Raw genomic sequence first — 21,375 nt, forward strand, 5'->3', positions numbered from 1 at the left:
GGGAGGTGGCGGCGGGGGGGGGGTGGGTGGGGAGGCGCGTAGCGCCCCCTGCCGGCCGCGGCCCGCTCCGCTCCTCCCGGGGGCGGCGGCCTCGCGCCCCGCCGCCGCACCGCGCTCGGCCCGGGCGGCGGCCGGGCAGCGGCGGGGCGGGGGCGCGGGGGCGCGGGCGCGCTGCCGTCCGCAATTTCCAGCGCCGCCTCAGCCGTCAGTCGTGTTCAGCTGGAGCACTCGGACCTCGGAATCTTCATGTGGGCATGTCCTGGCCGGATCAGACCAGGGGCATCCCTGGAAGGTGAGGGTACTGGCTACTTCCGACATCAGATTGCTCGCAATTGCTTTCTAGTTTGCTCTGGACCAAAGGAACAAGAATTAACGTTAGAACAGCACTGGTGAGACAAATACGAACCTGCTTATATGAACAGTCTCCGTAGACTAATTCTAATGGATGATTAGGATCCACTGGGACTGAACTTAGGTAATGTTACGCATAGATGGGAAATAAACTTACTGAGGTGAATATCTTTTTTATATATAGATAACTTTTTAAAAAGTTTCCTCCGCATTTTATTGAAAAGAAGGATGTTATCAGAGAAAGCGTATTTCCGTTTCATTTTAATTCAATTCAGAAAACCATCTTTTCCAGAACGCTGTCCCTGTAACTGGTTTCCTCTAAGACCTTCAAGGAGGATTCTGAGTCCTGACTTTGCAATAGGAATCTGGAAATTTTTGCAAACCTGAGGTCTTGTGCTGCCAAGCTCCCAGGTCTGTGTGAAGAAGCCCAGTGTTTCAGACATGGCTGCAGCACCAAGTGTTGTCTCTGCTGGAATCTCTGGAACCCAAACCCACAGCCACGTCCTCTCCTGAGCCACAGACCACAGACCTGCCAGGTTCAGGCCATCAGCTAGCCCACAAAAATCTCGAGTTGAGTGAAAGATGAAACATTTCAAGCTCAACAAGCAGAATTGGTTTGCTCAGCAAAAGTAACTGTTAGACAATATAGTCACAAAAATAATTAATTTAAAACGCTCTAGTCCTGTAAAGCTAAGAATCCCAAAGCGTTTCACAAACAGTGAATTACGCTTCACAAGCATCCTCTGAGATAGATAAATAGATTACATTTTATATGGAAAAAATCAGATTATATGTTGACAGCTGCAGAAAAAAATAGAATCTACTCTTTTTATGTCCCTCCCTTTTAGTGAGTTAAATATTCTTATGTGAAAGAAGGAATTGTTTCTACTGCATGATTTTAGACCAGTAATCCTTTTTTTCTTCTTTTTCAGACACCAGCAGTGTGTTATTGAAATAGTTGATTGTCTTAGCAACATCACTCAAATAAGATCTGAAAAGGGACAAGCTAGTGGTTATATGCCTGCGTTTTTGCTAGCTGTTGGGAAGATTTTTGTCCTTTATGACTTGTATAATTGTAAAGTTTCCTGTAGGGAAGAAAATAGAATATTTAAGGTATATTTAAAATGTTACTAAAATGCTCTTACTTATATTTGTGTTCATTGTCCATGAAAATCTAACAATAGATAAGAGAAGCTACATGATTTTGTATTTCTGTCAGGTTTTGACAAAAGATAGATCCAAAGCCTACATAGTGTTGCTTCTACTACTTGTGTAGTTCTAAGGCTTGTATTGGTTGTCAATTGTCAATTATTACCTTTTTTATTGCAAATAATGAAAATCTACTGTTTAATTTTCTATTATTGTCTTGATGGGACTTCTTTTCCTTTGTGACACTTTCTACTTTCATTTCGAAATCCTACTTGAACTCTTTCACATTGTTTCAATGGCTGAATTCATCTTCTTCTGCTCCTATTTTGCTCCATTTGGTTTGATGTAATTCCATGTAAATCGACACGAGACATTACCTTCCTTATAAGGTGTGTGTATTTTGGGGAGGATTTCATCCCTCAAGCAGACAAGTTAGGTATTTCATAAAGTTGTACAAACTGGACTCTGTATTTCTTTCTTTCTCAAGTTCCTTCTTTACCTTTCTTTCTCATTTGCTGTTTGCTCCTGTTTTAGTGTTTAAATCCCACTATTATTGGTATAATATCACGTCATGATCTGAGTTTTCCTTTGCATTCTGAGTGACAGCCCACAGCACTAAATAACATTTGTCTGTCAGAGCAGTATGAAACATCATATAGTATGAAAAAGATTAGAAAGCCAAGAGGAGACAGACTAAAACATATTCATGTCATACGCTTCCTGTATATATTATCCTTTATGTGTAACGTAAAGCGTGTATTACCTTAAACAATTAAAACACTTCTGGTTTTTCTTAAATACAAATTAAAATAATTCAGTGGGTGCAAAGGAGGCCAAATAATCAAGATTTACGAACAAAGTAGAAACTGTAACACAAGGAAATACAAAAAGAATTAGAAAGATGTCTTCAAGATTTTGATAAGGAAGCGGAAAATGCATAAAAATTTACAATGCTGTCAAATTTGATAATCACATATTGCAATGATCATCTTCCATTTCAAAAACGAACAATTTGTAACATCGCCTTTCAAAAGTTCGAAATTGTTCTTACATTTTGAACTATACCTGCCCCAAATGGCCAATGAGCACAAACGCCTCTAAGTCTTCACACCACCATTCTTGTTCCTACCTACTGCTCTTCCCAAATAACCGTGTTAGCTTAAACCGTCTGGAAGGTGGTTGGCATTTAAATTTCCGCCATGGCTAACACTGCAATGGGTGGATGAGGATAGCTCCACGTCCATGGCTCGTGAGGTTTCTAGATCTTTGTTTCTTTTCTGAGAGTTAACAGGCAGGCTTTCCAGCAGTCAGATCTGTGATTGCAGCACGGGTGGATGTATCCAGGAGCAATGTTACTCAGGGGCTTATGACGATGGAGTAGCCTGTAGTTCTGCAGGAGTTAGTTACAAAAATTAATTATCCATGCTGGTTAGGCTAGGGGCTCCTCAAGAGTGCTTCGAAGAGCTGTCATTTTCCTTTCGTGATCGATATCCTAACACTTGGGAGGAATGCAGAATAAAAGAGAAATATCTGTTCCTGAAGCTGAACAAAACATTTGCAAAATACAAATTAAACACCACCCCCCCCACAAAAAAAAAAAAAAAAAAAAAAAAAAGCAAACAAAAACTACTTAAAATTGTAGTATTTAAATGTTTTACCCCCAGCAGGCTTTGCGTTCTCCATCAAATAACTGACAGCTGCACAAACTGTGGAAACAAGAAAGTTAGCATGACATTTTTTTAGCTCAATTTAGACATAAAGGGTTCTTTTCCATTTCAATAACAGAGCCTAGTTTTTCTTCCATTGTCACCAGTCTTAGAGCCCAAATGGCTAAATATATCAGAGGTGTTCCTGAGGCTGAAAATTTCTCAGATTCCTTCGCCCATCTCATGTTTAATCTTTGAAAGATGATGAGGCTTTTAGCATCCTTCATTTATTTTTACTTCTCAAAAATCTAATGAAACTACACTCTAGGGATCTTTACCACTGGGTGCTGAGAGTCTCTTGAAATTTACCTAATGTGCAATAATTTTTGGTCAGGGTATGGTTTATGTTTCACAAGACCAGCTTCTTAGTGCTCTAAATGGACAGTAATAAATGGGCAAAACTCAGACTTTGAGAGGAGTAGACAGCTTGGGGAATTGGTAGTAAGAAAGAAGCTGACGTCCAGAAAATGTGTATTGTTATTATACTATTATTATTGGGTTTGTTCTTTACTGTAGCAGAGATGCAATTAGGTCAGGGCTTCACAGGAACAAGTAGGCAACAACCTCTGCTTGGAAATCTGATCATCCAAAATTAACCCGCACACAATGAGTGGCTGTAATAAAGAGCAAGGAAGAAGTAAGGTAAGAAAATTAAAAACAGGAGCTGTGTGATCGTGCAGTGACTCCAGTGAATCACAGACACATAAAGATAGTTCAGCAGTCCTTTGAAAGGCGGGGGATTTACGTACGAACTGATAACCAAATCACTTTTCAGACTTCACAGGAGCAAATCTCAGGTGAGATGTGAAAGATGACAGGGAGGTAGCTGAAGGGATCAGAGCCAGAACTTCAGTGAAATGTGTACGTGAATAAACTCAGTATTACATGGGAGCTTGTCAGACATTTTAGTAATAGACGGGATATCTGTCAGAATACAGCTTCAGGCTGCCTTCTGACAGAGTGAAACGACAGTTTTAAAAAAAATCCCTTCCTCGTTTCTGCCACGTAGACACAGCCAATGACGGCACCCCTCCTGGGTCTCTCTCACACGACGCTAAATTAGCCTTGACAGCTCCAAGGTCAAAAGAAGTCAAAGGAATGACCAAGTGTTCAATCATTGGACTTTATCTAGTGGTCACAGGGAAGGACTCGAAGCAGCCATAGCTGGAGTTTACTCCCAGCTTTCGCACTTCTGGACCCTACAAGGTATGCCACAGGCAGTGATCCAGGCAGGTCCCTTCATGCAGAAAGTTGCCAGCTGAATTTCAGCCTCGTGTCCACGTGCCTCTGACCCCTGCGGGTCCTGATGCAGAGATGAGCTGGAGAAGGAGTGCTTTGGCAATATAACTGTGGCTGATCCATCTGGGATTGTCAGATGGCCCTACATGGATCCTCGTCTACATTGGTTGCCTCAGATTGTCAAAAAAGCTACTGCTGGTCCTTCCTTATCTTGCACGGTACAGCTCTGAGTCAAGGTGCTCTGTGACTTCAGGCTTGTCTTTTTTTATTAGCGAATCTTTTTGCCTCAGCTTCTTAACTCCAAAATGGGTCTAAAATATTTATGTATGTTTGCAGAGTTTAAAATCCCACTTAGAGAGTGATTTTGATATACTGGGCTTTTTTCTTCAGATGAAAGATTCCATGTTGACACAAACTGGCATACCCAAGTTTTATTATTTCCCAGGGTTTCTTAGCTCAGAGTTGGTTTTCCTTTCATATAATCCACTTTCACATAAATCAAATATAAGATACTGCTGCAAATGTAAACATTAACCTATGAAAGTATCAAAAATAAAGTTTACTTGCTTTACAGAGTGTGAATAGCATCGAAAGACATGATTCTTGCCTCCAAGAGCTAACAAAGACATTAAATGAAGCAGATAGTGTAGAAGAGAAACTCAATGCAGTGGATAATCAGTAGGTGCCTTCATCACAGGCCAGCAATGCTAGTACCTGCTTTCAGGTTTTGTACATATTAGTGGATCAATACTGACGGAGAACAGAACTGACGAAGTTCACAGGAGACCCAAGATTGCTAATTTTAAACTTAACTTGGTCAAAAAAGGCAGTCATAAAGCCTCGGGAATATTTATAATTTCCCATGCTTCCAGCATTTTTGCTGTGTGTGATTCCTAATGCAACGGCATGATTCATGACCTAAGGGATGTGCGAAAGACCCTGCTGAAAGCAAGGACTGAGGAATATTTCATGATCTTGTGGAAAGTGCTGGAACCCTGGTTGTTTAGTGTGGGAGCTCAGCACGTCTGTCTTTACCTGAGGAACATGGAGAATAATAAGGCACCCCTAGAGAAAATTCTGCTGCTATTGAGTCTTTCCTGGCCTAAAAAAAAAAACCCATCTGTACGAACCAGATAGCAGCTCACTTTTCAGCTCCACGCACTTTCTTTAGGTTATTAGCTGAGGTTGTTAACAAGGCGGCCAGTTTGCCACAGCGTTGGGGTTTTTTTTGGCTACAAACACCTGTGCAGTAGGAACAAGGCTGAGCCCAGTGTATATTCATCGGATGACGGCAACAATAAATGACTGAAGTGTTGAGCTGGATTTGAAGAGGTACCACGAAGATAAAAGACTCCAGAAGCCCTTTGCGATTCCCTTAGTCATCCGTTCCCACCGAAAGCTTCTCTTTTGAAGTTTCCAGGAGGCCTGGTGTGACCTTTGGTCGTCCTTTTTTAGTAAGAGCTCTTATCTGTCTAGTGCAGACCCGGCCTCTTTTTGCTTGTACTGCTCAAAAACAGTTATTACGTGATAAACAAACTGTATTTGCTGATGCACGTTCTCAGTTTCCTTATAAGCTGAACAACACGCTTCTCATGCATGTTGGGTCAAACTCGCTGCTGGTCCAGGTCCAAGAATTCCAGGGTGACTGCACCACAGCTTACTTGGCACTTGCTCGCACCTACCGACCGCGAAAAACACATAACACATTGTGAGGGAGCCAACCAAGAATTTCCTTGTGTTGCAAAACATCCTTAGGTTGATGATTGCAGGTCTTGGATCTTTTTAATGAGATATGCACATGATATCTAAGCACTGTTTTGGGTAGCTGTCAAGATGCTTCGGGATATTGCCAGACTGCAGACTATGTGTCTTATTGTAGAACAATTTCAGGTTGATGGTGATTGTCTCTTTAAAATAAATGTAAATCATCTGTATCTCAAAACCAGTTTGAAGCTGTTGTGAAATACATTGGTAAAGTTATCTAATATGGGATTCAAGACACAGATCTGAGGAGGAAAGAAAACCAAACCCCTAATCCCAGCCCAGTATCTGGCATCTAAAAAAGCCAGAAGGCTAGTGACTGAAGTCAAGGGCTCAGCTGTCATGGTTGAAGAGCTACTCCCTTTGCTAACAAGCATCCAAATCTACTGCCATAGAACAAGAAGATACATCTTGTTGATGACATCTGAGGTTGTGGAAGCTGCACACAGGGAGCAGGAATCATGACACAGTGTTTCACTAATATGAGGCTCATCAGTGGGTTACAATCTTCTAAACTCTCAGCTGTTATATCCAGGGGCTTTTGCCTCGTTGCTTGTATCTCAGACACTGGGTTGCTGCTTTGCCGCACCACTGCTTCCACATCTATGTTTGCCATAAGTAGCCTGGCAAATGTGTGGTAGCTTTCAAGTAAGAGAAATGCTTTTACTTTTTTGTCTTTTAGACAGAGGACTGCAGTGATTCGCCAAAACAAGAAAACAAAAGCGTGCCTCGCTTTTCAGGCTTCTTTCTTAGCCTTCTTAGTGCAAGCTTTTACAACCATCTCAGGAAGATACAGCCCTGAAGAGGAAACATTGCAGCAATCGTGAGACGTAGTCGGCACAGAGCTACTGGACTACAAAAGGAGTTATTTCTCTTGGGTCATGGCTTTAAAAGATTATTCCTCTCTGAGCACTGCAGAGCAACGGCTATTTTCCACTGCCCCAGTCGCTACTGTCAGAGCATCCCTCCTTGCTCCCCTATTCCAGCACCTTGGCAGAAATCAAACTTCTGGCAGTTGGTTACAAGCTTCGCTGCCTTATGCCGATGTAGAAGTATAACCCGAATATGACAGAGAGCAGAGATGATCAGGAAGCATTCAGCAAAAAATGTATTTGCTTTTAGCAAAAAGGTTGGCACTAGATGATCTTTGACGTCCCTTCCAACCCTAACCGTTCTATGATTCAGTGTTTTCATTAAAAAAACAAAATCTCTTCCCTGAAAATCTCAAATGAGTTTTTTATGCGCGATCTGTTTTTCACTTCCCAAAAATTAAATATTTGAAAACTAAATTTTTATTAGAGAAACAGTTTAACAGGAGCTTTTTGATCATGGATAAGGGGGCTTAAGGGTGATTCAAGCATTGCTTGAGTAGTGCTACAGATTGTGAAATGGTGGGTTGCTCTCTGTATTTGAAGAATAAGCCATAGATGTCATCAAATGCATTTATTTTAGCCAAAGTTCATGGGTTTTTACCATGCCATGCCCAAATGTCCCCACAAGCTGTTAACTCCTGATTCCACAAACATGACTGAGCTTTAGATACCAGATTGTCTGTCATGCAGGGAGGGATGTATGCCACTGTCAGGCATAATTCATAGAAAGTATCCGCATAAAATGCTATTTGAGACAGCTCTCTGATGTTCAGAGTGTATCTGAGATCCTCACCATTGGACAGGTCAGGCCATGCAGTACCATACCTGCTTCTTCAGCAACTGCCAAATGGTCTGTGGTTGAATGGTCACACTCAAGCCAAGAGATGTAACTTCTGCTCTCGCAGTAATTTGGCTGAGTTGCTGTGTGATTTTTAAGCAGGTCATGTTCATTTTGTGCCTCAGTTTCCCCACCTACAGAGTGGGGCTTGTAGCCTGGAAAAGGAAAGAGGACTGCATTAACGTGTTAACATTTGCAAGGCGCTTGGAAAGCGTTAACCAGAACATGGTATACTCCTGCAAAATGTGTTTATTAATTAACTGTCAGAGATCTGCTGGTTTATTCGGAACCTTTCAGAGCTATGCCTTCTCATTAGCCTGGTGCAAAACAACCCACAGCAGGAGGGAACAAGTTGCTTCAAACAAGGTTCAACTTTCTGCCAGTTTAATCTTCATCTCATTGACAGACTTCTGAATCTTAAGTTAATTATAGTTCCTTAAATGTTTTCTGAAATCGTATCTCAGTCTCTCTGTTCTGTGTCTTTTTATGGTTTCTTTTTTGTCATGGGACAGAGGAATAGATCTTTTTTTCCAGTGGCTATTAAAATTCCCTTTGCCTGCAGTGCCGTACGCTCTATAAAAGAGATGAACCTGCTGCAAGTGAAATAAGCTGATGCAGCACTGTCTTTTTAGAGCAATAACAATCTTTATAGATTATTTTTCCAAGTGTCATGAATCTCCTTCAAAGTCACAAGTGACCATTATCAATTAATATACTTAATAGTCTCATTTTCAATTCACATTCAGGCCATACAGAGTCTAGGCTTACCCTGGCAGGTGCTTGAAAGCTTTGCCTTTCAGAGATAAAATGTTACCTTGTATGTGACGGGGATGGTAAGGGGGTGGGGGTGGTGGTGGTGATTCAGGAGCAGAAAGACATGTTAAAGTGCAGCACCTGAGGCCTTCTTGTTTTCTGAATTTACAGTCTCAGGCTGGCAGTCGTATAAATGAGTGATGCTCTCTGATGTTCTCTTCCAAGCGGGCTACGAAATTGGCAGGGAGTCTTTGGTTTTGTGCTGATGTGTCCAGAATTCAAATAATTTGATTCTTGGGTATAATGACAATTGGAGGCACAGTATTACCTTGAGAAAAAGAGAAGGGAGAGACAGCTTCTATATCCTGAATTGAATTAACAACCGATTCCCATTTACTCTCTCCGCTGAAAACTCTATTACGCGGGGTTCTTATTGCCCTTATTCAAGGGCATGGAATTAAAAAAGTGATATCGATGGTAATGCTCTCATCTTCCTACCCTGACATTGAATAATGGAGACAAAGAAGGGAAATCTTGAAGGATGATATGCCTTTTAAAATACTGCTGCTATTGAAAATATATGAAGGACAATGCGTTTGAATATCAGCTGATGAAGTCATATTCAGATTATTTTGCTTTTTGCCAATGCCTTTAGGTTATCTTTGCTTTTATTTTCGCCATTGTTTTCAGAACATTGTATTTTCTTTTTATTTCAGGAAAGAGTCCTTACGGTAAGGAATGTACTTGAGATGAGGACAGAGGTGAAGTGTTGGTTACACTAATTCCAAGAGAAATCTGTTCTCTTTTCTCCTGGATCTGGAAAGCAAGAGTTAGGAATCTGACAGGGAAAAGTCCACCAGCAGAGTGGTATGATTAGACAGGTAGAATAATACTACTGCTTAAGTGGAGACTCTTCTTGTGGCACACGATGTCGTCTTCCAGTTCAGCTTAAGCTCTTTCTGAAGTTACATAGACTAGATAAAATGGTTGGTTTTATAATAAAATGGGAATATCCACTGTGGACACTGAAGCATTCTTCCTTCACAATACACTCATTTAGGTTTAAAAATGTGTTTTCGTGTATAAATAATACCTTACTTAAAACAATGACTTTATCTCCATTAGGAAGTTTTAAAAATTTTACAGAATAAGTGATAATAGCTCTCTTTCACAGGCAGGTAACTGAGAAGGAGAATATTTAACTACCTTGCCGAAAGTCACAGAGGAAATACTTTCTGACGTGGGAACAAAACACAGATCTTGCTCTCATTAGTGCAAAACCACAAAGCCTCACTGGACTATTGACGCTCTTACCTAATCTCAACCCAGATGTTAACTAGGCACCTTACACTAAATTTTCAGTCAAACCTCTCCGTGAGGTGGAATGATGGAAATCAGCTCTGCAGCATGCTTGAGGAAGATGAAAAATTACACTGGAAAGGGTTTAGGGAACAAGTGTCAAAACTCTTACCTGTAATGATACCTGTTGATTCTGACCACATCGATGCTATTGTTATGCTGGTGTAACTCTGTGATTGCAGTTATTTTAGAGTCAATTATACCATTATGCTGTAGGAGATCAAAACCTCTTCATAGCCATTCTAAAAGTCAAAATCATGGCTTACCTGGTCAAGGGGAAGCTCATTTTATCTCCCTCTTCCCCTTGCACGGTTAGGACTATCAGCAGATGGCTACCTGCCATCTGAAATGCATGGTCTTCATTCAGAGACCCTTCACCTGGCAGCACCACGAGATGGAGCGAAGTCCAGTCTCCCCAGTGCACGATACTCCCTTTGGTACCTGTTCATCTCCATCATTAAGTGTTTGACTACAGAAAAATCAGCTGTATAGCCGATTGTCATCAGCTGCAAAATTTTCTCGCCGTGAACTAGTAGATGTTCACGAAGCTGTAAGCACTCCTCTGCCCTGCTCATACAATAGTGCTATCAAGGTAAATTTTTTCAGGGAAAGGAGAAGGGGCCAAAGAAGAGGGGCTCTGAGAGGGACATCGCAATGACATGGCAGGGCACGATGACCTGGAAAGCTTTAAAGGCACCTGCCACAAAACTCTTGGCACTACCTTGTCTGACAACGCTCACTGTGTGTATGTGCTCCCACTCACCCACCTGAAGAATGAATTGTGTGCCTCCACCCTGCATTGGCATCCTGGCTACATCCACCAAGCTGTGTGAACTCACAGGGATATTGAGACTGCATTTCTAGCTGGATCAAATATTTGAAAGGAGCTGCTGAGAGTGAAGAGAGATGGTAGCTGTATTTTCCTTGGGTACATAGCTTTCTTGTCTGTGCTAGTGAGAATACATTTTAGGCTAATAATTATAATTATAACCAGCTGCCTGTGGCCTCCAGAGGTCAGCAGATCACTTGAGAAGAGCTGAATCACAGAGCCCTCAAACTATACTCCTCAAGTATGATCTCGTTACGTATTGTTTCCAATTTCACGGGTAATAAGATTGAAAGGTTTTGCCTGCAATGCTAGTTGTGACAACAGAAGCAAGAAAAGAAAAAATTGGTCTCGGAATATCCATTGTAAAATGTAAAATGTTGTCAGTGATCAGTGCTGCTGCTCAGATGTGAGATCCCTTCAGTGACAGGTTTATTGAAAATAATCAGAGAAATAGATATCCATATGCTTAGGTGCTATTTCTTAGGTGTTAGTACTGATGGGGTGAATAAAGATGCCAACCATCTTCTGAGCAGACTGTCAGACTTGTTCAACTGTGTTACAAGCTTTGTTTTTTTGGTATGTTTGAACACAACATGCAGTTCTAGTGACACTCTTGAAAATGATAACGTAGAACCAGAAAACTTACAGAGATGAGAAACAGAGATTATCAGAGGCGTGAAACAGCTTTCATGCAAGAGGGAACTTAGACTATTCATCTCAGGAAAGATAAGGCGGAGGGAATACGATATAGGTCATCAAAGTCGAGTAGTGAAAAAAAAGGTGATAGGAAATTACCATTATCTCTCACAATGTAGAATCATAGAATGGTTTGGGTTGGAATGGACCTTAAAGATCATCTAGTTCCAACCCTCCTGCCATGGGCAGGGACACCTTCCACTAGACCAGGTTGCTAAAAGCCTCATTCAACCTGGCCTTGAATGCTTCCAGGGATGGGGCATCCACAGCTTCTCTGGGCAACCTGATCCTGTTCTTACTCTCGATGTAAGAAATTTCTTCCTGAGATCTAATCTAAATCTCCTCTCTTTCAGCTTAAAGCCATTGCCCGTTGTCCTGTCATTACATGTCCTTGTAAAAAGTCCCTCTTCAGCTTTCTTGTAGGCCCCCTTCAGGTACTGGAAGGCTGCCTGAAGGTCTCCCCAGAGCCTTCTCTTCTCCAGGCTGAACAATGATGGTCAACCAATGAAGTTATCAGGCAAGAGGGTTTGAAATAAACGCAGCATAGATTTAAACTGTGAAAATCATTGTTTTGGGACTTTCTGGAGGCCAAAGAGTCAAAAAAAAGGAACCAGGCAAACTCATGGAGGATGTCTGTGAGTCAGTGTTAAGCAGAGTAGTCTGAAGGCAAGCTCACACAAAGCTTGTTGGACCTTCCTGCAAGCTGGAAAGGCTTCATATGGAGGTTGCTCTCTGAACACCCACTACTTGTCTCTGTGGGAGTAAGATACTGAATGTCCATTTTTGCCTACTTCTCATGTTCTTAGTATTGCTGTAATGCTAAGAAACTTGCTTCTGTTTAAGAGGCAAGTGACAATAGTCTTTACAGGAAAGGCTTTGAACTTAATTCTTTCTAAATACTAGCAAATATTGATTGGTTCTAGTGATATTATACTGGATTCAATCATCCAGAGCAAAATCAGGACGAGCTACCTTTCTAGGAGACCTTAATCTTACATGATCTCCTGTGAGATCAGATAGCCTCTGTCCTTATAGTGAAGTAACACACAGATGCATTTGTCTGTGGGCCACCAGTCTCAAAACATCCTCATAAACACCAAAGATCCTCAGTGTCATACAACACTGTCTAATTTCTCCTACAACACTATCTAGTTTCTCCTTAGTGTGATCTCTGCGAGGCTTACTGAGACCTCAATGTTCTCACATTACTGTGTTGAAACAAAACCATAAGTGGATCCAGCAGGCATTAGCCATAGACAAAGTGTAGAAACTCTGCTACAAACAGTGAAAGAAATAGTACAAACAAAAATCCAGCCCATCTCAAAAAAAAAAAAACAAAGGAAATAACAACACTCAAATCTTCTGTTATTTTTATTAAAGTTGCAGAGTCTTACTACACACAACAAATATTTTATCGATATAATCTAAGTTAATAAAATAGTTGAACAACTCTTTAGATTTATATTTGTATAGAAATGATCTGTGGAACATCTCATCTTAAAACAGCAGTGCCTGAAAACAATGATTTAGCAGGATTTTTTTAAAGAAGAGTTTGGGACTAGAGGATGCACTGTTCAAAAAAAAAAAAATATCCATGCAAAAATAATCCCCACCCTCTTCCCTCTTTCTCTCCTACCCGAAGTGTAAGGCCATATGGAATGACCAAGTAAGTGAGTGACGGCCCTTTTCTTTCAGTGTTCTTCCTCATGCCTACATTAGGAGCTGTCATCTAAACTCAGCAACTAAAAGGCGAAAAGGAAATTCAGTTGCACAATCCTAGTCTGCAGGTGACAAAGTCATAACATCTCTTTACAGAAGTCCCTACTCTTTTTCCAGTTATGAGAATTCGGTATTGCGTTGAGTTTGTTCCCCAAATCTCACCTACACGGCTGACGTCAGTTATTGTCCATGCGCCTTGGTTAACAGAAGTCAGTCTATCTACTATAGCTTCAGTTTCCCTTCTTCACCTATATGTAGTTTAGATTCTACGTAGCACTGTCTGCAAAGGGCTGACTCCGTGGTATTTTCCCCCTGTTTTAGAGAAAGTCCATAGCTCAAGTGATGCTCTCCTCACTGCAGCTACGCATTGGTGTCGCCCGTGAGATGTCTTTTATAGACTACAAGGCATGTCTTTGCTAGATCATTCCGTTTATCTTAGTCCACTCATAGATGTCCTGTTCACATACTATGTCTGAGTTGATGAGGAGGTATCTGTCCCCAACACAGAAATGTTTCTGGCAGGCAGCACATTTGAAGCATTCAAGGTGATACACTTTGTCCTTCACCCGCATGGTCATCTCGTAAGCCCGGATCCGCTTGTCACAGGAGGCGCACAGGCCGTCTTGGCCAAAAAGCCTAAAACAACAGCAGAGAAGTGAGCAGAGTTCCTTGGCTGGGGAGGTGAGAAAAACCAAATCAAATGAAGAACACAGTATCAGTGCCTTGATCCATTAGTCATAGTATTGCCAAGCTATATAGTGGAGGTCACATGGAAAGCTGCTGAGCAGAACTCTAAACTTTGCAACACCAAAAACTGAAGTAGAAAGTCCAAGGTCCTTGTCTGTTTTCAATATAATTGCCTTCTCCAATCAATGACCTTATCCTGAATTGCTGAGCAGCTTCAGGAGGAGTAAAGGTTCCTCAGATCATAGCATGAAGTTGTGTCATACTTCCACTTCTGTGATCAACAGAAATTACCATTCAGTTGATAAATTTTGCCTATCTTCAGCTGTTGCTACTGCAGTTTTCAGAAAGGACTTGACACAAGCCATGGGCTAAGACTCCCCTGTCTCTTGTCAATGCCTCCACGTTGGAGATTCTTTCAAACCTAAACATTTCTGTAGCCATGAAGTCACTCCTGGTGAGTTTCAGAAGGTTACATGCTAAGGCCTTCTAGATACTTACGCTAGCTCAAACAATTTTATGATCTGGACTGCTCTTTAATTCACATAGAGAAACCCTGCTGAGATCATGATGGAATTATCTATTAAAAGGAGCCTCTAACGAACACACTAGATGCGTATTCCCCTCACAACATGCACCACCATTCAGCTGGAGCTGTACGACATACTCAGCTATGGGTGAACACCAGTCTTTTAAGCAGTCTGCTGGCTACAGAGTTTGTAAGTCAAATCATTAATAATTAAGCAGAAATATGTTGTGGTTTTTTTTTTCTTAAAAGGGGAGAGAAATGCTGCATATTACTTGTTCAATGTACACACCTATTGAGTTTGACTTCTGAGTTTCCATACTAACCCAGGAAAGATTTTTTCCACCTCCTACACTGCTCTTGCAAGTTCTGTGCCTGCTTCGTATCATCTTCTGAACTGGAAAAAGGATGCCTACTAAATTAAGAGAGACCTTTAGGGGAAAAGACATAATTTCTTTCGCCTACCAGGAGATGTCAGTGTTTACTTCTGCCCAACGAAAGTAATACTAAGGTTACTCAAAGGTTGCTAAATTTTTGTTTAGGAAAGGAAGATATTGTATGTTGCACTATTAAATAAATAAAAACGTTGAATTTCACTGCAAGAAAATACATAAATTTTATTGCCATACTTTCTGTTGCTTCCATTTTAACATGAAAAGTATTTGGAAACTAACTGCTGGACTGTTGTGTATGTGGAGTATTTACAAGCAGCCCCATTAGGAGAATTCAGTCCTTAGTTTCCAAAATTCCTGTTGGTAAAGCTCAGGGACGCCACAATTAGGAACTCCTCTGAGATTCTGATTTGGTTTTATGGGCAGGTAAATTAGCCTTCAGTAAGGTAGCTGAAAAAATATCAAATACCATTATGCTGTTCCACAGCCCTCCTGTGACATTAGGGATCCATTAGAAGAACTGATACACAACCAGCACAGCCAAGATCAATACACTTTCATTGTAATCAAGAGTGTAAAGATCCTTTATTACCAATTTTTGTGAAATATCTCAAACTCAATTGAATCCTTCTGCTTACAAATTTTGGTAAAACAGAGAGGCAGAGAGATGTTAATGAAAACACCTGTAAGAAGTGTATTTGTAAGATCTGATTCAGCAAAACATGCAAATTCTTGTCTATTCAGGACCAGGCTTAAGAACGCTAAAAATCCAGTGGATCCAAATTAGTGCAAGCAAACTTTCCTGTACTGGCCCTAGCTTTGCAATAAACATACAGCACATTGCATCTTTCTGCTCCAAGTGTCCCGGATAGCTTTACCAGCAACACAGAAAAAGACAGGGACCAATCGGCCTATAAAAGGTGGTGGCTTCAGACAGCAAGCAGGTACAGCAGTCCCACTGGCTCGTGGAATCGAGCATCTCTTATAGAGTTGATATTACTGCATCAGGAAAATGAATTCAAGAACATTGTTCTTAAATGAGAGAATGAAATGATCTTTCCAGGCTGAACAATGATGATCTTTCATCAGTCGCCAATCTTGGCACCTGGTTTTATACACCTTTCAGCTCCAAGGTAATGCTTGGAGAAGCGCAGAACTTCTTAAAACCGTTTGGGGGAACCAGTTCATTGTCAGCTCAGGGGGAGCTTGCTGAAATTCATCACCTTTTCCCAATTTCTACTTGGCAGAATCCTATGCTGACACTGTGCGGTTCACCTGGAGCTCTCAGGTTATATGCCTGTGCAGACTGACCGATGCCAACAACCCCAAAGTCCTAGGAGTTCTTACTCCATGCTTTGCATTTTCAACTAATTCTCTCTTGTCCACAACACATAGCAATGCTTTCATTTTCATTAAAAAATGCTTTTTTTTCCCAACAGGATTTTTAAGATTTAACATGCAAACAACTCCAAGTGACCTAATCAATACAGATAACCTCTGGATTTATCTATAACTTACCAAAGAACTCCGGCATTACCATAAAGCCTTTGTGCAGGAACTCCCAAAACATGAGCTATATTGTAAACCTGAGCTTGCAAATGGTGCTGTGTTACAACAGTGAACTCTGCAAGGCTTTACGTATAAGAGTAGGCAAAATCAAATCCTTTATGGATCTTTGCTCGCTAGCTGTACTAATTAAATGACTAAGCCAAGCTGAAAGGATAGAAAGAAGGGGAGCGAGGGGAAAACAAGCAGGTTGGGGAAGCCATGTACCTGAGATAGTCCCTTCTGCAGAGCTTTCTGCCCAGTTTGTAATACAACCGTCTCCCCACTTCGCCGAGCCTGCAGCCGCACAGGTCGCAGCTGAGGCAGTCTTCGTGCCAGTACTGATCGATGGCTTTCAGGAAATAGCGGTCCCCGATGTTCTGCTGGCAACCACCGCATGTCAGCAGCGAAGGGGGAATCTGGAGGACTTCATCCACCGGCTCCCTGAGGGAATGAAAGAATTGTTGGAGAAGGAAAAATGGACTCCGAAAGCATCCGAATGAGGAGGAGAAGAAAAAACAAAAACACAAGATTGGTCAAGTTAGAACAGGGATCACATCCTCATTTTTTCTGCCAGTGGAGTAAACGATTTATCCACTTTTGACATCAGAGGGAGCAGGACTTCACTCTTCTTTTGCTTTAAAAAAAAAAAAAAAAAAAGCTCAAAATTTAAGGAGTTAACAAGAGTATGCAGAAATTTGCTATTTTTTTCATTTTTCTTCAAAGAATAATGCATAAACATGAAAATCTCTGTATCATGTGTATTCATTGCTGTAGAGGCCTCTACAATTTTGCTAGGACATTGAGTGTCTTTGATACAAAATTTTTCTTCTACTGGACAGAACACGAATTGCTCAGTCAAGTGTCTCAATTCATGCTATTTTTATAAAAGAAATACTTTTCCCATAACGTGATTCTTCCATAATTAAAGATTGTCGTTTTTCAAAAGTACATTCAAAAAGCTGCCTGGACTCACTGTTTCATAGAAATACTGGTTATGTCTGTGCAAGCTGACGATCGCCAACAACCACAAAGTTCTCACTCTATTCTTCACATCTTTAATTCTCTTTTAGCAATGCTTTCATTGCTAAAAAAAATCAAAACTGCTTTCCCCCCCACCCCCCAAGATTGTAAGACTTACCTATAAACAACTCCAAGTGACCTAATCAACACAGATAACCTCTGGATTTAACCTATAACTTACAGAAGAACCCCAGCATCTGTGCATGAACCCAAAAATATATGAGCCCGTATTGTAAATCTGAGCTTGCACAAAGCTTTGACTGTTAGTGTTGCTGGAAGCAAAGGGAATTTCTGTCTCACCAAGGGCTAAAGGACTAGAAAAGGCACCTGAGGGATTTTACACGCAGTCATCTTTCCATTGGGAAATGTAAATCTGAAGACTAAGTCTGGGGATGTCATTTCTCTGAACAGCATGAAATGAGTAACTACAACAGATGAGACTGTTTGCCCAGCTGATTTAAGTTTTGATGCTGTTTTAAATAGAGCCAGAATTTTATCTCATTTAACTGCAGGATTTTTTTCCCTTTAGTTAAGGACATGAATCCTTTGGGATGGGTCTATGCCAACATAGCTCAAACAATTATTTGGGATTTACACATCCTAGCATCAAAAGAGGCACAAGTCTGCATTGTCATACTAGCACTGACTATTTATGCAGAGTGGTTTTTTCCCTTTTTAAAAAGCTCTGAAATCTAGGATGCTTCTGGGAAGACCTGGTGATAAAGCGATAATTTTCTTCAAATCTACTTTCTTAAGAAATTGTCTTTGCCTTTTTGTGTAATTTTACAAGTTCTGCCAAAAAAAAAAAAATCAGCGAAAAATTAAAAGAAAGGTGCTCGAGCTCAGTTCTGCAAGGTTTGCAGTGACCTGGTGCTGCCACTGAGGGCCTCATCCAAACGCCAGGGTCGTTAATAAAAAGACTATTGGGTCAATCCTGGAAGAACTTGCTTAATTTTAAATCCGTGTCTAGCTTTGCTGGATGATGACCAAAGTGCTCAGTATCTGGTAGAGTGGAGCCTCTGATTTTTTTAGACGTTATCAGGTTCTCGCTCTAGCACAGAGTCCCTCAACGCTTTGTTTCTGTCGCTGTTCTGTCATCCCTTCGGCTGGTGGGGGCAGAGGAGACCTACACTGATGGAGAAGGATAGGGCTACCCCAGTTTCCAGCAGGCAACAGGAAAAAATTACATTACTACTGCTTATTTACTGGGTCAGCGGTTTTCTCGGCAAAAATTACTTTCTTCAGCAGGGAGAAATGACAACTGGTCAAGAACTTCCGTGCTGAGAAACTGATCCTGCAGTTTTTATTTAGACAAGCTGAGCACTAAGATATTATCTGAATATATTCTCTTCTGGTTTTCACTCTTCTAAGTTTAAACTGCTGTGCCCCGAAAGCTGGGTCATAACATCCCTCCCCTACCAGCTCTCCGTCCTATGAGTTTTCGTTAAAATCATGGGGAACTCTGTATGTAATTAGGCCCTAGTTTTACAAAGTTTATTCCCATACGCTTTTTCCTAACCTGTGGGCTCCACTTCGACAAGTTTTGAGAGCTTTCCAATAGAAGGAAATGCACATTGTTATCCTTTACTACCCATTATTTGAAACTTCAGATGTACTTCAAAATATTTCATCTACGGGTGTTCAGGAATCACAAGCCAGGTCTCTCTGAAAGCCCTAAATTTGAGAACAGTCTGGCAGATGTTTACGCAGAATAGAATCGCTATTTCATGCATTAGCTTCTTGACGTCCATAGATTTCAAAGCCAGTACTTAAGTCACTAGAACACAAGGTAGGTAAATAAGGATTATTAAAATTTTGTAGCTGAGAGCTGGACATCATATATGTAGGAGCTTGGACTATCGTTTCGTAAGAAAACAGTATAAAGTAAGAGAAAATGTAACGTATGAAACATCAGATGCGACACAGAATGAATTGATTTCATCCACAAAAGAAACGGTTCCCATGTGTTCACTCAGGGCTTCAAGCAATGGCATTTTTAGTATCTCACAGGAAACAAGCCACGAATGAGTCAAGTTAACTCAGAGCAATGTTCTAAGCGCTATCTGAAAACAGAGATTTTATAATTTTTTTTATTCTCCTCTCTTATCATGATTCCAGATGAGCATAAGTGCAGTTATTAGCCTGTACAGTGCTGACATGACGCTCTGTCTTTACCCCACATTACAGTGCCTCCAGCCAGCGGGATGCCCGCCAGACAGCTGCGGAGCTCAGCCCCAAAGCCCGGACCTGGACACAAGAGCCAGTCTCTTCCCCAAGTGGGAAACCCACGGAGGGAAATTCTCATCTTCTACACCCCGTCAATCAAGTCTTCCTATATGTCCTTTGCAGAACACCCTGCCCCCACCGAAGCAGTTTATACAAGGTCTTGAAAGTTGCATTATGAAAATGTGGAAGTTGGGCACCCACAGATAACAGCTGTGACCTTTCACTAGAATCGGCTACAGCGAGTTTAGGCAGATCAAAGATGGGGAAGAGAGGGTCCCTTCAAATAATAAAAATCCCACAACATCTTCGGATTTGGAAAGTGGGATGCTCTCCCTGTCCCCGAGCCGTTCCCAGCACGCCGGGGTGGGACGAATGGGTTGGAAAATGCCCTCCCCGAGGTGGGGGTTGCAGCCTCTCCGCTCCCGGCTGCTCTTTCTCACAACTTTGGGAGCTCCCATTAACCTACACCCCACCAGCAGCCCCCCACCCCGTGCCGGGGCCGATGCCCACAGCAGGGGAGGCGCGGGCGCTGGGGCAGCCCGCCCGCCGCTGCCCGCCGCTGCCCGCTGCCCCCCGGTGCGGCGCGGCTGTGGCGGCTCCGTCGGCACGGCCAGGCGAGGGGATGGGGGGGACACCGGGAGGAAGGAGAGGAGGGGGCTGCTGCCGACCTCCTCTCTCCGCCGCCGGGAAGGGGTCTGCAGGGCGCAAAATGCCGGTGGCGGCGGAGCCGGTGAAGTGGCTCCGGTGGGGAGGATGAGTGGCCATCGGAAGGCTCCCGGGGAGAGAGGGGTGGGGGGGAGCCGGGAAGGAGAAAAAAAAAAAAAAAAAGAAAAAAGAGGCCACTTACTCGGAAGGATCGAGGCTTTTCCTCTCGATGGCCGATGACATTGGCAGGGATTGTTCCTTTGTAGCGTGCCTGTGGTGGGATCTGCCCCCGCTGCCCCCGCCAAGGCTGTCTGCTCTCGAAGCCTTCTCACCGGCTGAGTTCCCCCTCCGCCCCCCAATGACATTCACAGGATTTCCTCCTGCAACACCAGAGAGAGAGAGAGAGAGAAACGTGGGCTGGGGCCGCTCCTGCTGCTCCGCCGCCGGGCTCAGGCTCCGCAGGGCTGCCCCGCGGGGTCTAACCTCCCATCCCCGCTCCGCTCCTCCTGCGCGCCGGCCGGCGGGGCAGTTCCCGCGGCCGCGGCTGCGGTTCCGGCGGCGGGTGGGAAGCGGCTGCTTCGGCTGCCACCGCTGCCTCAGCCCGGAGCTCCCTGGGCTCCGCTCAGGCTTTCTGCCTGGGCAGCTCTGAACATGCTCCGGGAGCCGGGTGGGTATGCTGCAAATGGGGAGAGCGGCAGCACTATGATGATGATGGTGGTGATGATGATGATGGTGATGATGATGATTACTCCGTGGCTCAGCCCCGGGTCTCTGGTTTCATTTCCTTTTTTCTGATCACGATTCAAATACAATAGAAGGAAATCACACTTAAAGAGACAGCTGCCCGTTTCTTGACTGGACTCCTGGGGATTTAGCAATACAAACAGCAGCACCGCGACTCGCTGGGTTTCTTAAAGAGACAGAGCTGGGGCTCCCCAGAGCCGAGGCTGGGAGCTGACGTTGCATTTTCACATTACAAGGAGGTTTATTAACACTGTCCCGGTGGGCAAAGGGATGCTCAGGTCGGTAGGTAACCTGCAAATGATCTCAAGGGCTGGAAAA

General features: G+C 42.6%; 1 protein-coding gene and 1 long non-coding RNA gene across 2 annotated transcripts; one reads left to right on the top strand and one right to left on the bottom strand.

Annotated features, from left to right (window-relative positions):
* Positions 1 to 160: 160 nt before the first annotated feature.
* On the top strand, positions 161 to 5,018 carry LOC147528536 (uncharacterized). Its single transcript, XR_015222218.1, has 2 exons — positions 161 to 292; positions 644 to 5,018. It is a non-coding gene; the product is annotated as an uncharacterized LOC147528536 (long non-coding RNA).
* Positions 5,019 to 11,116: 6,098 nt separating this feature from the next.
* Positions 11,117 to 20,681, bottom strand: LMO2 (LIM domain only 2). Its single transcript, XM_086613861.1, has 3 exons — positions 20,516 to 20,681; positions 16,648 to 16,863; positions 11,117 to 13,908 (listed from the first exon to the last, which is right to left on the bottom strand). Exons 1-3 carry the CDS (start codon positions 20,554 to 20,556, stop codon positions 13,689 to 13,691), a joined length of 477 nt encoding a protein of 158 aa, XP_086469987.1. The 5' UTR covers positions 20,557 to 20,681; the 3' UTR covers positions 11,117 to 13,688.
* Positions 20,682 to 21,375: the final 694 nt, after the last annotated feature.

This window comes from Tauraco erythrolophus, chromosome 6 (assembly GCF_009769465.1).
Source record: "Tauraco erythrolophus isolate bTauEry1 chromosome 6, bTauEry1.pri, whole genome shotgun sequence".
Lineage (NCBI taxonomy): Eukaryota > Metazoa > Chordata > Aves > Musophagiformes > Musophagidae > Tauraco > Tauraco erythrolophus.